This window comes from Artemia sp. Qi Xiang Cuo, chromosome 4, assembly GCF_049724085.1.
Source record: "Artemia sp. Qi Xiang Cuo chromosome 4, ASM4972408v1, whole genome shotgun sequence".
Taxonomy (NCBI): domain Eukaryota; kingdom Metazoa; phylum Arthropoda; class Branchiopoda; order Anostraca; family Artemiidae; genus Artemia; species Artemia sp. Qi Xiang Cuo.
This window is the reverse complement of record NC_142797.1, coordinates 48196636-48212209: the sequence shown is the minus strand read 5'-3', so window position 1 is coordinate 48212209 and position 15574 is coordinate 48196636. Positions and strand designations below refer to the sequence as shown.

The following is a 15574-nucleotide window of genomic DNA, read 5'->3' as shown; positions in this document are numbered from 1 at the left end:
TGATCTCCTCCTTTGATTAAAATTGCTAGCAATGATTTGCATTATATTGAGTATTTCATACAATAAATGCAAGTTTCACAATGTTTTCTACTATATATCTTATAATAGAATAGATTAGATGGTATACAGATTAAATGGTACGATAAGATTCCCATCGTACAAATTAGGAAAGATGAACCTTCCTACATCAAAACATCTAAAGTTGTTATTTAGTTGTTATTCAAGTAATTGAGTAGCATTCATCAAACATCATATTCAGAGGCCAATCTGATTAAGTGTGCATTATGTAGCCTTCGTGTGCATTCAACGTACCACAAACTACACAATTACATTTTAAAGTTCTTTGATAATCATTTGGCAAATCTCTAAATTAATTAGTAGGCCTATTTGAAAAAAAAAAGGAACTAGTGTAGGAAATTCATTTTGGTGGGTACGGATGACATTCGGTAAAATCCTAGAATTGTGGCTATTGAGAAGGAACCATGCTAAAAAACAATTCTTACTTCATAATTTGTAGAAAAATTGTGGACATATAGATACACCACTTGACTTAATCTAAACCTGAAATTTAAGAAGGATAACTACCTTCCGGGAAGCTATGCCGTTGGTAGACTCCAGTACGCAAAATTGAGATATTTTCCAGGAACAGTTGAATATAAACTGGAGTCTAAAATTTGACAATGTAGAAGATGGATGAAATAAATTTTACGAAAATAGTTTTTGAATTCACTGATGGTGTCTTAGGGAAGAAAGTAAGAAACTCTGCTAGGAATATTATTGAAAATACTTTGTATTTAATAGAGAGAAGGAAGGGCTTGTGCAAGAATTATTTGAGATCGGGGAAAAGCGGAGAAAGTATTAAAATATCAATTAAGGAGGTGTGAAGTGGAGACCATGGATAAAATTGCTTAAGATCTGGAAGACGCAGCCAGACGGCATAATAGCAAAATAGTATACAGGCATGTGAATTAATTGAGAATGAATAGTCAATCGGAACTTTTCCCAGTTAATGGTAGGAACGGGGCCATTACTACTACTAATAACTCACCGCAGTCAAAACCACCTAAGGTCAACAGAGCTACGCATGCTCCTCATCCATTCCAATCTATTCAAAGCATTTCTCTTTACACACTCCCAGGAAGTTCCCATTTCTGTTAAATATTTTTTACGACATCCTTCCACCCCTACCGCAGACGACCTGCTTTCCGTTTAGCCCTAGACGGTTGGCCGACATCCTACATCCGCAGAACGTGCCTTAGCCACCTAAAACTTTCTCTCATTATAACCCTAGAAAGCAGGACCGAACCACACACTTTGTACAGCCTAATGTTTGAAATACGGTCAGTCAGTCGGGTACCCAAAACAATCCGTAGGCAATTTCTCTGAATTTTTTTTTAGCATATCTTCCTCTGTTCTTCGGACCATCCCATGCTTCAGAACCATATTGAGAATGTGCTAAACTGTGATAGATTTACAGGAAAAGATAAAGGAACTAATCAAAAAGTTTGTGACACTTTAGATGAGAAGGACAATTAATTTTGTGAGCAAGAATTAGTGACAGTACTAAAAGGATTAAAAAAGTAACAAGACCCCATCCACTGATAGTGTGGTAAATAGCTTTTTTAAATATGGTGGTTATAAAATTAAAGATAAATTACTGAAGATTATGAATATCATCTTTCAAAAGTGGAAGCACCTAGCGAATTTAGGAAAACTGTAATTAAACTCCTCTATAAGAAAGATGATAAGAGTGAGTGTAATAATTATAGAGGCATTAGCTTTTTTCTGTAGGAATCAGATTATTTAGTATGATGATACTTTTTATACTTAAAGGATGCTGTAAATAAAATTTTAAGAGAAGAACAGTGTGGTTTTGTGAAGGGGAGAGGGTGCATTAATGAAATTTTCACTCTTCGATTAATAATTGAGAAGTGACTGAGTAATCAAACGCCTTCGGCCCTCAGTTTTAAAGATTATGAGCAAGCGCTTGATTCAGCTGATAGAAGAGCTTTAGCAAAGGTCATATCCTTGTATGATATACCATATGAATACATTTAAGTGATTAGTGGTATGCACAAGAATAACATCGCTGCAGTTAAGGTAGGAAATGAGGTTAGTAGCTGGTTTCGTATTGAATCAGGAGTTAAGCAGGCTTGCGTCCTATCCCCATTTATATGGATCATTTTGATAAACTTTGTCCTAAGGAGCACAGCAAAGGCAATGAAAGAACACGGAATCGATTGGGGAAATAAAACTTTCCTAGACTTAGATTATTCTGACGATTTAAGCATCCTAGATGAAAGTGTGAGCAAAATGAATGTACTTTTAGAGGTTTTGAGAGTTGAGGGTGCAAGAATAGGTTTGAAAATAAATGTTAAGAAGAGTCTAAATCACTAAGAATAGGAATAAGTGAAGGTGAAGAGGTGATGTTGGGTAGGGAGAAGATCGATCATGTGGAGAACAGCACTGATCTGGATAGTATTGTTAGTTAAAACGGTGTGTGTAGTAAAGATTTTAAAAATAAAAGAGCCAAGGATCAGTGTTTTTTCACAGCGTAAAATATTGGTAAGAATACGAAGATAAGTTTGCAAACCAAGATTAGAAATCGTTCTGAAGTGTTGGCGCTCTGAAAGACGGGGGAGGATTAGCGAGATATTATCCAGAGAAATTTCCTACGGATTGTTTTCTATACCCGACTGACTAATCGTACCACTTCCTGTACGAAAAATGTGACTCAATCCTGCTTTTTAATGCTATAATAAAAGAAAGTTTGAAATGGCGAGGACACGTTCTGGAGATGAAAGATGACAGATTCCAAAGATAGTACTTTTAGACCAACCGTCTAGGGCTACGAAAGGCAGGTCATTCCCAAATGGGGTGAGGGAATGTATTAAGGAAAGATTCTTGGGAGAGTGTAAAGAGAGCGGCTTTAAATAGATTAGGATGGAGGAAGAACGTGCGAAGATGTGTTGGCCTAAGGTGGCTTGGTGCTGCAGTGAGTTGTTAGCAGTGTTAGTAGTAGTAATAGCTTACAAGAAGAAGAGCCAGCTTCATCCTTCATGGCATTTCAGTCGTATACATATTTTTACTTTATATTTTTTTATTACAGGCTTCACGGCTCCATCACAAATGATGATTTGCCGCTAGGCCTGGTAGTTACCTCATTTTCTAACACTGAGGTACTTGTTATACCTTCTCTAGAACGCGTCAAGAGAAGGTATAACAAGTATCTTCTCTTGTGAAGTAACAAAATTTTATTTCACTCGATAAAGTCGGCAGTTCTGGTCTTCATAAAATATCCAACGCAATTTTCATCACAATGTTAGTTGCCCCTCCACCTCGCAAAGTCCGTAATTCGGGTCTTCGCCCCTCGCATGACTTTTCAAGTAAAAATTTTCCGTTTTCTTGGAAGGGGTTTATCTTTTTTGGGAGGAGAAGAGCGAATAATACTTTACAAAATGAGCATGCTTTCAAGATTATTCTGCATTTCACATTTCTAGCTTGAGAAAATCAGTTGGTTATTCAGTGCATCATAATAAACACACGCCCACAGACAGATACAGGACATAGAGGTAAATAATATTTTCTAAGATGCGTTACTTATAATAATTATTACACGTGTAAAAGTAAGGGAGTTAAAAGAAGAAAAGTTAAATGAAAATTAGAACTACATTTGAAAAATAAAACTTGATATTGGATTTCTATATTATGCTATTAGTCTCACATTTGTAATCAACGGTGTCAGAAATACTTAAATATTAACTTTGTGGAAATCAAAAACCATTTGTAAAAAGATAGCCTACCAAGATGTAGCGTCAGAAGCCCTAAAATAAAAACAACTTAGGTGGAATCTGAATATCCTTTTTGGAAAACGTACTTTGTATGTCTCGACTTAGGGCAGTCACTTTGCGGTGCTATTTATTTTTAATAACTTAATATTAAAGAAATATTTAATACTAAAATAACTAACTTTGATGGAAATCGAACTCCTTTTGTAAAAAAAAGATAGGCTATCCGGATGTAGGGTCAGAAGCCCTGAAATAACAATAACTTTAAATATCTGGTTGGAATTGGATGCAATTTGAATATCTTTTTTGAAACACGTAGTTTGTATTCCTTGATTTAGGGCAGTCACTTTGCAATGTTAAAGATTTTTAATTAATTATTAACAAACTCCATTCCCTAAATAACCCTTTAATGATCCTGTGTCAAAAGAGGTGCAACATGTCCATCAGGGATAAGCGGGGGAAGGGTGTCGGAGGGGTATACGAAACCAAATGCCCCATTTTGAGTTCTTCAATTATACAAACTACAAATCATTGCTTTCCTGTGATTTCCAAATGGCGTAATATTCATTTTTCTACTTAAGTCTATCTACGAATGAGGCATTTACACAAATTTGGAACAGTGCTATTTGAGCTACCCATATCTTGTTGCCAAAACTTTTTCCATTGGGGAAAGGTCCGAAGTTGATTATGCCAACCAACTGACGTAAAAACAAAACAGTATTTTTAAAATGTGCACTTACTCTAATTTGATTTTGGACTTATATTGCAGTACTGGCCTCATTTGTATTCAGTTACCTCATATGTCCCAAAATACCTGCTTTGGTGGAAATCGACAACCAGATTTGAAATATGTAATTACTGCCTTTTTGTTTAGGAAACTACTTTTATCAAATACAAAAATTCCCTGAATGATCCATGAACGATCGCAAATTCAAATAATTACTATACTTATAAGGGTGAAGGAGGACGGGTCTGAACCCAGGGCCCGTCTTTATTCACTCTAGTCATGATGACCTACAACTATACAGGTCAAAGAATACGTCAATTCAGATAAATGACGAAACACAACGCAATACAATTTACTTCTCCAGTGGTTTGGTTGAGCATGGTCTTCTGGCCATTTATCAACATTCCTGAAGTTTTCTTTGAAACAGGTGCAATATTTGTACATTTTGAGTGCTTATCAAGTTATTGAGAGGGCAGAAGGAACTCAGGCTCCCAGACCCTGTCATTGTGCAAATCAAATTTTGTGCATGATTCTGATTTCAAAATGGTAAAATATGCCTATAGTACAGTTCTACTAAAATTAATTTATAAAGCTTTATTTTAAAACGGGTCTTTTGCACAATTTTGAATGTATTTTGACTAGCCCTGATATTCCTTGAATACCTTCTTTATAAATATTTTTTCTTTTGGTTAAAAAATATATATGTAAAATCTTCACCAAACTTCTAAGGTAAAAAGCATCCAACCCACGGACCCACACTATGGCTAAAATCAGCTTACGGGCTACGACCCACTTTTTTCAAAACTTTCATTACATTACTTCCAAGTGAGAGGATTCAATCGTGAAGCAATGAAAAACAACAGTTGCTGTAGCGCAGCGAGTGAGATATTGTTAAGTATCAGCCCTCTTATTATGAAGATTAATTAGGCCTATTGATTATTTAGGTTTTAATGTTGTTCCCTACTTCCACATAGATTTTTTTTATATTTGATTTTTTAAATTATATTTGATATATATTTGATTCTCGGCGAACCGAAAATTTGCACGACCAGAAAGCAGCATGCGACTATATAAATAAGTAACTTCTATGGTATGACAAATAATACTGCATAAAATAAGTAATTTCTGTTCATGTTAGTTGAACTTATTTTATGACTTCATTATTGTTCTTTTTAGGTTTTAACACTTTTTTTAAAACTCTTTCTGAACTTTTTTTCTAAATTAATCATCTGTAATTTTTTATTCTTTTCAAAGATTACTACTCAGGTCAAACTGAACTATTAGCCCAGAAAATTCCAACTATTATCTGAAGAAAATTATTTAAAATTCAAAAGGCTTGTATTCTCATCTCAAAGTTCAAACCTTGCAGCACTTGCTTTATGAAAAACATCTACCTTCAAACTATACATCATAAAACGGATTAAGAGAAAGGATATACCACAGGCACTAGTAATCTTCAGATATCCAATGAACAACAAACAACTGGTATTTTTTTTAGTTAGAAAGACATCTTGCAATCGCCCCCCCCCCCGTCTCTCAATAAACAATATGAAACAAGCAGGATTTTTTTGTTTTAATGACTCGGACGATACTTGCATGGAAAACACAGATGTCTTGTCTGAAGAGACGAGTTATATCCAGTACCATCAATGATTTCACAGACATTATTCAGCATAACCTTGAACAACAAAAAGCTACTAGACAAAATAAAAAGTAGCAAAATGCAACAAAACAAAAATAAATCATTACCTTTCTCTTCAGCAAGCTTGTCTTTCCACTCCCTGAGATAAGTTTCATAATCCTTCATAAAAGGAGTTAAATCAGCAACTCCATTGTTTTTCTCATTTTGTTCATTGGCCCATTTTAGAAACTCAATGTTTAATAGGCGGACTTTTCCTCTAAATGCAGCCTCAGGATCAACAGTAATAGTTTGAGGTTCTACTGACTTTGGAGCTGGAGTTGAGCAATGGAAATTGAAACTTGACTTTGGTTCGGCACTAGTACTTCTGAATCCCTGAAATCCAGTAAAAATATTCCTTGGAGTCTGAAAAATCCTTTTTATATTAAAAAAAAATTATGATTATAAGTTAATTTAGATAAATATTTCTAGCATGAGCACTCAATAATTATCTTAGGTTATAGCCACAATTTATTTTGGATTTGAATATAACAAAAAAGAGGAAATATAAGTAAAGACTGAAATATAAGCAGATATTGGCTAAATCAAGCTTTTATAGCAAGAGGCTAAATAGCCAGTGAACATAGGGGTAGAAAGAGGGAAAATACAGTCTTAAATCACCTCTGATACACAGTTATCCCACAGCCCCCCCCCCCCAAAAAAAGAACAATATTAAAATAAGATTCCAGCATATTTATTTTTAATCAATCATCTTACTAAGAACCAACGATACAACAAAACCTTATACTTTACATAAACTGTTCCACATTTTAAAAAATAAACAAAGTGACAATCAGATCTTATTTGGAGTCTTGGAAATTACAAAATTAAATGAAGTTCCAGGGCATTGGTTTATCAACCCTGAAGTCCTAAAATAAAGGAACAAATCGATGAGGGATTATCACAAACAAAGAAATATAAAAGAAAAACATAATAAGACATACAGTTGCAACCAGGCTTAGTTGAAACCAGATTATTTTTATGTTAACTACTCTAGCTTTATCAGGTGCAGAATTAAGTGAACAAGGATAGACAGAATACTTAACAAATACATAACCAAACAATAAACACGTAATAAGCTCCTGAAGACCATATCTCCTTTTGTTTACGAGCCCATCAAGCACATTGCCAACCTATCTTTAACCCATGGAGTTTTCCCTGATTTACTAAAGTCAGCCATTGTTATTCCAGTTCTTAAAAAGGGCAATCGAACTAAGATAGGTAATTATCGTCCAATCTCAATTCTTCCTGTTATATCCAAAGTGCTCGAGAGAATCATCTTCAGACTTCTGTCTCCCTTTCTGTTTGTCAGTCAGCACTCCGTTTCCTTGATTCCTCCTCACCAATATGGCTTTCGGTGCAAATTTTCAACTTCTCATGCTCTAATTGACGCCACACAGTTCATACACTCACAACTCGACCTTAAAAAAAAACTGTATTAGGCTTATTTTTCGATGTCTCTAAGGTCGCTGAGACGGTCAATCCCAGAATTTTGATCGATAAATTAAACAATTATGGTATTCGAGGTGTTCCCTTCTCTTGGTTTTACTCTCATACATATGGAAGGGTATAGATTGTGCGCTTAGGTGGAGTATTCTCTCAGTCCTTACCTGTTCGGAGGGGTGTCCCGCAAGGCTCCATTCTAGGCCCGATTTTATTTATCCTATATATCGATGATCTTGTTATGGACCTGGGCCATTCCGTGTATCCTGTACTATTTGCTGATGACAGCAACTTCTTCATCACTGGCACCCATTTACCATCGGCAATAACCTCTGCCCAAGTCTTTCTGAACAGAGTCCAGGCGTGGTGCCTTACGAATAACATGACCATTAATAGCAAAAAAAGTCAAGTAATATTATTCAGAACCCCCTACAACAAAGACGTAATCCAACCTGTTCTTGGTCTCAAGTACTCCTCGGACATCCTCCCACAAGTATAGGTTGCCAAGTTTCTTGGTGTATTTATTGACTTATGCTTGTCATTCTCTAATCATATGTCTTACATCACAGCAATAATTTTGAGACAAGTAGCTATGATTAACCACGTGAATTATTTTCTTCCTCCTGAGATCCTAGCTACCCTCTATTATTCCTTTATTTTTCCTTACTTTTCTTATTGCGGATCAGTTTGGGGAAATACAAACCAGTCCTTCACTAAAAAACTCAAATTTGCCCAAAACCGTGCCATTAAAGCAGTTTTTCGGCTTCCCCGTCTATATCCAACCCGTGATTTGTACTCCGATTTTGGCACAGCTGCACTAGATCAAATCGTACAAAAACTAAACTTATCGCTTGCTTACTCTGCTTTCCACAATAATCTTCCTCCTCAACTACTAACCTATTAATAATTCGGAAGCCCACTGTCTCCATTCATCGAATAGAGCCTTTATAATTCCTAAATGCGTTCCTAGTGCTGCCCAGAAATCTCCCATTTACAAATCTATTATTCAATGGAACAAAATACCCTCCAGTGTTGAGCTAGCCACAAGTTTCTGCAAGCTGTACAACAATGTAACGAAACTTGATAATATAACTTAATCTTTCAACTTTTAACCAATTTGCTTTAATTACCCATGTTTTATTCTTCTATCTTTTTTTTCAGTGTTACTTTAATTTTTTCTTTTTTTTTGTCCTTAACAAGTTCTCTTCTAGGATCTTTATTGTTATTGATGTTTGTGTTATGTTTTTATTTGAATAATAAATTGAAGATATATAAGTAGGGAAATTATTCGCAAAATGTTACTAGGTAAAAGGGTATCATGTTTAATATTTTGATTTTCATCCATATATAAGCTGAGGATCAAAAAGAAAAGAAAAGAAAAAAAGAAGAAGAAAAAAGATACTTTTGGAAGTTTTCTCTAAAAATTTACAAAAAAATTCTTTGAAGATCTGGAAAAACGAGGAAATTATAGCCTAGTAAACAACACAGCATTTGCATGGGATTCATGGGATAATTCTTCAGGGCTTAGTCTGTTTTGGCAGCCTTTTTTGGGCTGAAAAACTTCTTCCTAGCTAATTCACCTACTTTTGGTTGCCTCCATGTAGTAGCATATTATTTGTAAGCATGACTATATAACAAGTGGGAGATAATAGGCTTGAGATTGTCTGTACAGGATTTGACTCTTGTTAATAGAAGAGCATCACCAAGTGCTGAAAACCATGTTGTAACCAAGATTGGCCCAAAGTCTTCAAAAAGTCTTTGAATTGAAGTTATCAAGTATTTTGCAGTAGGTTGCATCAAGACATGGCTAATTGTAGAAAGAGACAAGCCAAGACAGATTGTCCGAGTCATTGAGAGGCAAATGTTTAAATGGCTGCAGCACAGGTAAATGGCGGGAGTAAGTATGACTCTCTTATTGGACACAAACTTGTCAGATTAGTTTTTGGCAAGGCATGCCTGCCTAGAGTCTCAGGCATGTTGACCAATAATTTAAAATTGACATAGGACCATTAGATTGCCTGGAATGAGAGGCAAACAAAGCATGCCCGCCTATGGTCTTAAGAAGGTTGAACAAGAATTTAGAATTGACTTAGGATCATTAATTTGCTTGAAATAACAGGCAAACAATTGTTAAAAACCATCTTCATCTTCCAAATAGTACCTATTTGTTGCCTAAGCTCAGTCCCACATTCTGAGAATTCAATTTTTAACAAATGTTTAAATTTTTTGGGTCACTTGCCAGAGACTCTGGGCGGATGGGCGCCCCCAAATATTTCCCCTAATTGCTATCTCAATTTATAATCTTTTCATGAATGCACAACGTCTCCAATCCCTTTAACATTAGTGTCAATTCTTTGTCTCAGTCCAGTACATCAATCTGTGCAAATTTCCTTAATTTTTTCAAGTTTTGGGTCACTTGCCTGAGACTCTGGGCAGGTGGGCGCCTCCAAAAATTGTCCTAAAGTCCTCTCTCGCCTTAGAACTTATTCACGGATGCCTAAAGCCGTGAACGGTTAGACTGCTTCCCTAGCGGTAACCATGCACTAAACACATACCAACAATATTTTATATACAATATGCAATATAGGACTGCACAAAGTCTTCATTCATACTAGAAGTCCTGGCGACTTCTTGCTGCCCAGTTCTAAGCTGGCTTAAGCGTTTTGGTGTTGACTTGTGAAGATGTGGTGGTTGCCATCCCACACTGGTATCTGAGACCATTGCTTTTCCTGAGGCCAAAATAACTTCAATGACTTAAAGAATACAAAAATTGCAACTTGGAACTTTAGAACATTAAAAAATAACTACTGTATTGACTTTTTGACTGATGAATTCAGATGATTCAAACTGGACTTACTAGCAATTTCAGAAACTTGTATCCCAGGGGTAGGAAGCATGAAAATAGGTGATTTATAATTTATTTTCTCAGGCAGGAAGGATGAGGTACATAGACAGGTAGTAGGGCTCATGATAAATGAGAAAGGTGCTAAGTTTTTTTTTAGACTGGGAAGGTATTAATAATAAAATACTAATTGCTGATTTTACAACTAAAAAGTGCAGGGTATCAGTTATGGTAGTATATGCCCCTGTAGAACCAACTGATGGAGATAGTAGTTACTCTGGTAAATTGTGCTTACAGTTACAGGAACAAATAGACAGGGACCCAGGTATAAATATCGTGTTTTAATAGATTTTAATGCCCAGGTCAGTAGAAATAGGAGTAGATAGTATCCTAGCCTAGACCAATTTGGTGTAGGAAAAGAAAACATGAATGGCTACAGAATGCTGCAATTTCGTAAGTATAACAGTCTAGTTTTAACCAATACAGTATTTGGTCATAAAATAGCCCAGAAGTTAACACAGTATTCACATGATAGTAAGATAGCTAACCTTATTGATTATATTATTGTAAACCAAAGACTAGCAGGATTAGTAAAAGATACTAGGGTATATAGGAGTGCTTTTTTATGTTAAAAGTGAAGATCAACATCTAGTAGGGCCTAGGGCTAATTTAAAGCTGAAATTTAGGAGGGGTAGCTACCTCCCAGAAAGCTAGGATGTTGGTAGACTCCAGGATGAGAATTTGAGAGAAACTTTCTGGGAACAGTTGAACACTAAGCTGGAGAGTTTAAATTTTGACAACATAGAAGATGGATGGAATAATTTTAGAAAAATAATTTGTGAAGTTGCTAATGGAGTCTTAGAGAAGAAAGTTAGAAATGCAACTAGGAATATTAGTAAAAGGCTTTATGCATAACAGAGAGAAGGGGCTTGTACAAGAAGTATCTGAGTGATAGATCATATGAAAATAAGAGAAATGTAAAGAAAGTGGGGAAAGCATTAAAATACAAACTAAGGAGGTGTAAAGTGAAAGCCATGGACAAAATTGCAGAGGATCTGGAAGATGCAGCTAGATGGCATAATTGTAAAATATTGTACTGGCATGTTAATAAATTCAGAGGGAGTGGTCAATCTGGGCTTGTCCCAGTTAAAGATAAGAATGGGGCCATAATTAGTGGTAAGGAAAGAGTTCAAGAGAGATGGACAGAACATTTTGAGAATGTGCTAAACCGGGATAGAGTTACAGGAAAAGATATAGAGGAAAATGAAAAAGTTTGTGATACCGTACCTTGAATGTGAAGGAAGATCTGTTTGTGAGGAAGAATTAGCAACAGATTGCTCCTAGCTGCAACTTAAGGTAAGGTAACAGTACTAAAATGATAAAAAACAATAAGGCCCCAGGTGCTGACAGTTTGGTAAATGAGTTTTTCAAATATGGTAGCTCTGAGGTTCAAAACAAGTTACAAAAGATTATGGATACGATTTTTGAAAAAGGGAAAGTACCTAGCAATTTTAGGAAACCCTAAATGAACCACTGTATAAGAAAGGGATAGGAGTGGTAATGATAGAGACACTAGTCTGATCTCCGTAGGTACCAACTTTCTTTGTAATGATACTTTTTAAACTGAGAGATGCTGTACACAAAGTTTTAAAGGAAGAACAGTGCAGTTTCAGGAAGGGTAGAGGATGTGTCAACAAAACTTCCACTCTTAGGTTCATAATTGAGAAGTGCCTGAGTTACCTAACTCCTTTGGTCCTCAGTTTTATAGATTATGAGCAAGTGTTTGACTATGTTGATAGACAAGCCTTAGCAAAGGTCTTATCCTTGCATGGTATACCAGACAAATATATTAGTGATTAGTGCTATATACAGGAATAATACTGCTGCAGTTAAGGTAGGAAATGAGGTTAACAGCTGATTTCATATTAAATCGGGAGTTAAGCAGGATTGTGTTCTATCCCCCTTTATACAGATCATTTTGATGAACTTTGTCTTAAGGAGCACAGGAAAGGCAATGGGAGAACATGAAATCAAATGGGGAAGAAAAAATTTCCTGGACTTGGATTATGCTGATGATTTAAGCATCCTAGATGAAAGTGTGAACAAAATGAATGAACTTGAAGGTTCTGCAAATTCAAGGTGCTAGAATAGATTTGAAAATTAATGTTAAGAAGACTAAGTCACTAAGGCTAGGAATAAGTGAAGATAACAAGGTGATGCTGAGTAATGAAAAGACCAATCAAGTGGACAACTTCACTTACCATGGTAGTATTATTAGTAAAAACAGTGGGAGCAGTGAAAATGTTAAAGGTAGAAAAGCCCAGACTTTAAAAAAGTTTGGAAGAATAGGAAGATAAGTCTGTAAAGCAAGATTAGAATATTAGAAGCTACAGGGATGACAGTGGTAAAACAGTTCTGAAACACGGGTGCTCCAAAATACAGACAAAGATTTGCTAGTTGTTTCCCAAAGAAATTGACTATGGATTGTTTTAGGTACCTGGCTGATTGACTGTATTTCAAACAGTAGGCTGTATAAAAAATATGGTTCAATCCTGCTTTCTAGGGCTATAATGAGAGAAAGATTGAGATGGCTAGGGCAGTTTTACAGATGAAGGATGACACATTGCCAAAGATTGTCCTTTTTGACCACCTATCTCAGGCTAAACAGAAAGCAGTTCATCCAAAGTTTGGGTAGGAGGATGTTATAAAGACAGATTTATGGGAAGAGGGAACTTCCTGGGAGGGTGCAAAGAGGGAAGCTTTGAATAGATTGAGATGGAGGAGGAGCATGTGTAGCTGTGTTGGCCTCAGGTTACTTACTGCTGTGGTGAGTTGTTAGTAGAAGTATTAGTAGTAAAACTTCATTGAAAAGATCAAGCTCAGATAAGCACTAAGTGAAAAGACTGATGTCATTAGCAAAATAAATTGAATAAAATAGAGAACTAAGCAATAAAAGCTATTAAAATATGTTAGAAACTGTATTTTTCTTTATTTTTTTAACTTTTCTAATAGTTGGAAAATAGTAGGCTACTCGTAAAATTGACTTTTCTAATTCCTTCAATCTTTTCCCCTAAGAGAAATGATCTATTCAGTATAAAATTATGAATTTTTTAATTTAGCACAGTTGTTTTTTTAACAAAACAATATTATATATTTACAAGCTTTTAAACTGACTCTTTGATAATTTTGAATTTCTTATACATTTTTTGGAAATGTGCTGTCTTCAAAACTGTTCCCTCTTGATCAGGGTTGCCACCAGCTCAAAAATAAAAGCCCGATTTTTCTTCAAAAAAAATCCCGAAATTTCAAAAAAAATCCCGGAACACGGTTTTTAGGTTATACAACATAGGGCTGCAAGGTGATGACGTAAAAAGCAAGGCGCGAAATTCGAAGTACCGTGAAACGTGGTTTCTAGTTGTAAATAACAACTGATTGTAAATAGTCCTAGTATTATTTCGACGTTAAAAAGTTCTGGTGGATTAGTAGGATCTAAGAAAAATATTTTAGGCCAAAGCAATTCGCCAATGTTCCGTAAAAAGGGCAAACGACCGTGGGGTCGTAGGGTCGACCGTTGGGTCGTAACGACCGTCGGGTCGCCTAACGACCGTAGGGTCGTAAGGTCTTTAAGACCGTAGGGTCTACACGACCGTAGGGTCGTAAGGACGAGAATACCCTTCTTTAAAAAAATTAATATAAAAGTCAAACCAATTTTTTCTTACGGATATAAATGGCTAAGTTGAAACTCAAAGCGATAGAAATTATTGCTTCACAATTTGTGCAAGATAAAACTGCAAAACTAGCTCAAACAAACTGACTACAAATAAACTGGTATTTTTAATATATATTAGGATTTTGAAAAACTAGGGCTTTACTAAAAACACAAAATCAACCTTCCAAAAAATGGAATGTGCTCACAGAAGCAAAAAAATCCATCAGTTGCCAGTCGGAAATAAAGGACTAATTGAGCAGGCTCTCAAAATTCTTTCACAAATCAGGAAGTCTACAAATCAGATAAGATAAATAGATAGATAGCTAAGATTTATTCATAATCAATTAATCATACAAGAAAATACATTGTGCTAATCCCCCAAAGGCTCCTAGGCCTGTCATAGAGGGGGAATACATACCATTTAAATCAAACAATAAATAAATAGAAAAACAATAAAATAGGCCGACCTGGAACAAGCCAATCACTACGGTAGGTATTAAGGGTTTACTACCTTAAAGGTCTTAAAAAGTGATTAAAAAAAAATAAAACAAATAAGGAACACATTGCCACCGCATGAATGGGTTTCCTGTGGACGGATGACGCCCATTATACGGGAGATAAAATATTTTTTTTTTTTTTGTTACAAAATTTTAAAGTTTTATGAGTAAGCCTTTTGGAAGACCACCTTTGGCTGGTAATTTATAATAAACAAGTTAGGTGACGCTTAAAGTAGTTTATTTTAAAATTTTTTTTATAAAAAATTTTACGTCACTGAGAGGCGAGGAGGTGGGATTAAAAAAAAAAAAAAAAAAAAAAAATTAAAAAACACCGGTTAAAAAATTTAGAAAACAAAATGACAAAATTTTTGCGGAAATTTTCAAATTTAGTGGCTTAGCCCCAAGAGAAACCCGAACAGTACAATTATTTTCATAAGGTATGAAACGGTGGACGTGCATGAGGGCACTCAGCATCTCGCTGTCTAATCTGTTCCGGAGCGGGCTCTTAATAAGCTTGAGAAGGGAAAACTGCCTTTCAGCGCCGGCACTACTGTGTGGCAGGCTCATCATGGTAAACATAAATGAAGGTAAGACTTTGAACATCTTATTTTCACCTGCATCTTTACAACTGTCCATAAAGGACCAAAACGCTACAGGACCTTCTTTACCTTTCACTTCAAAGATCTCATCCACAAATGGCAGTCTTCTCCACTCTGAGTTAAGCTCCTCGACGTCAACAGAGTATGTTGCACAAAACCTACTGTACAGCGGTGCTATAGAGGAGATCTGACCCGAAAGAGCGATTGAAGGGTCAATACATTCTAACTGTTTCAAAAGAGGATCCCTATGGTTAATCCTTTTTTGAATCTGCTTCACAAGAATCTGGTAGA

General features: G+C 35.6%; 1 protein-coding gene across 1 annotated transcript in view; it reads right to left on the bottom strand.

Moving 5' to 3' along the window:
• The window catches only part of LOC148953178 (uncharacterized), a 62657-nt gene that overhangs the window by 30210 nt on the left and 16873 nt on the right, over positions 1-15574 (bottom strand). Inside the window, exon 3 of the mRNA XM_089087896.1 lies at positions 6265-6559. Coding sequence (XP_088944022.1) covers positions 6265-6559 — 295 coding nt within the window. The remainder of the gene's footprint in view (positions 1-6264; positions 6560-15574) is intronic.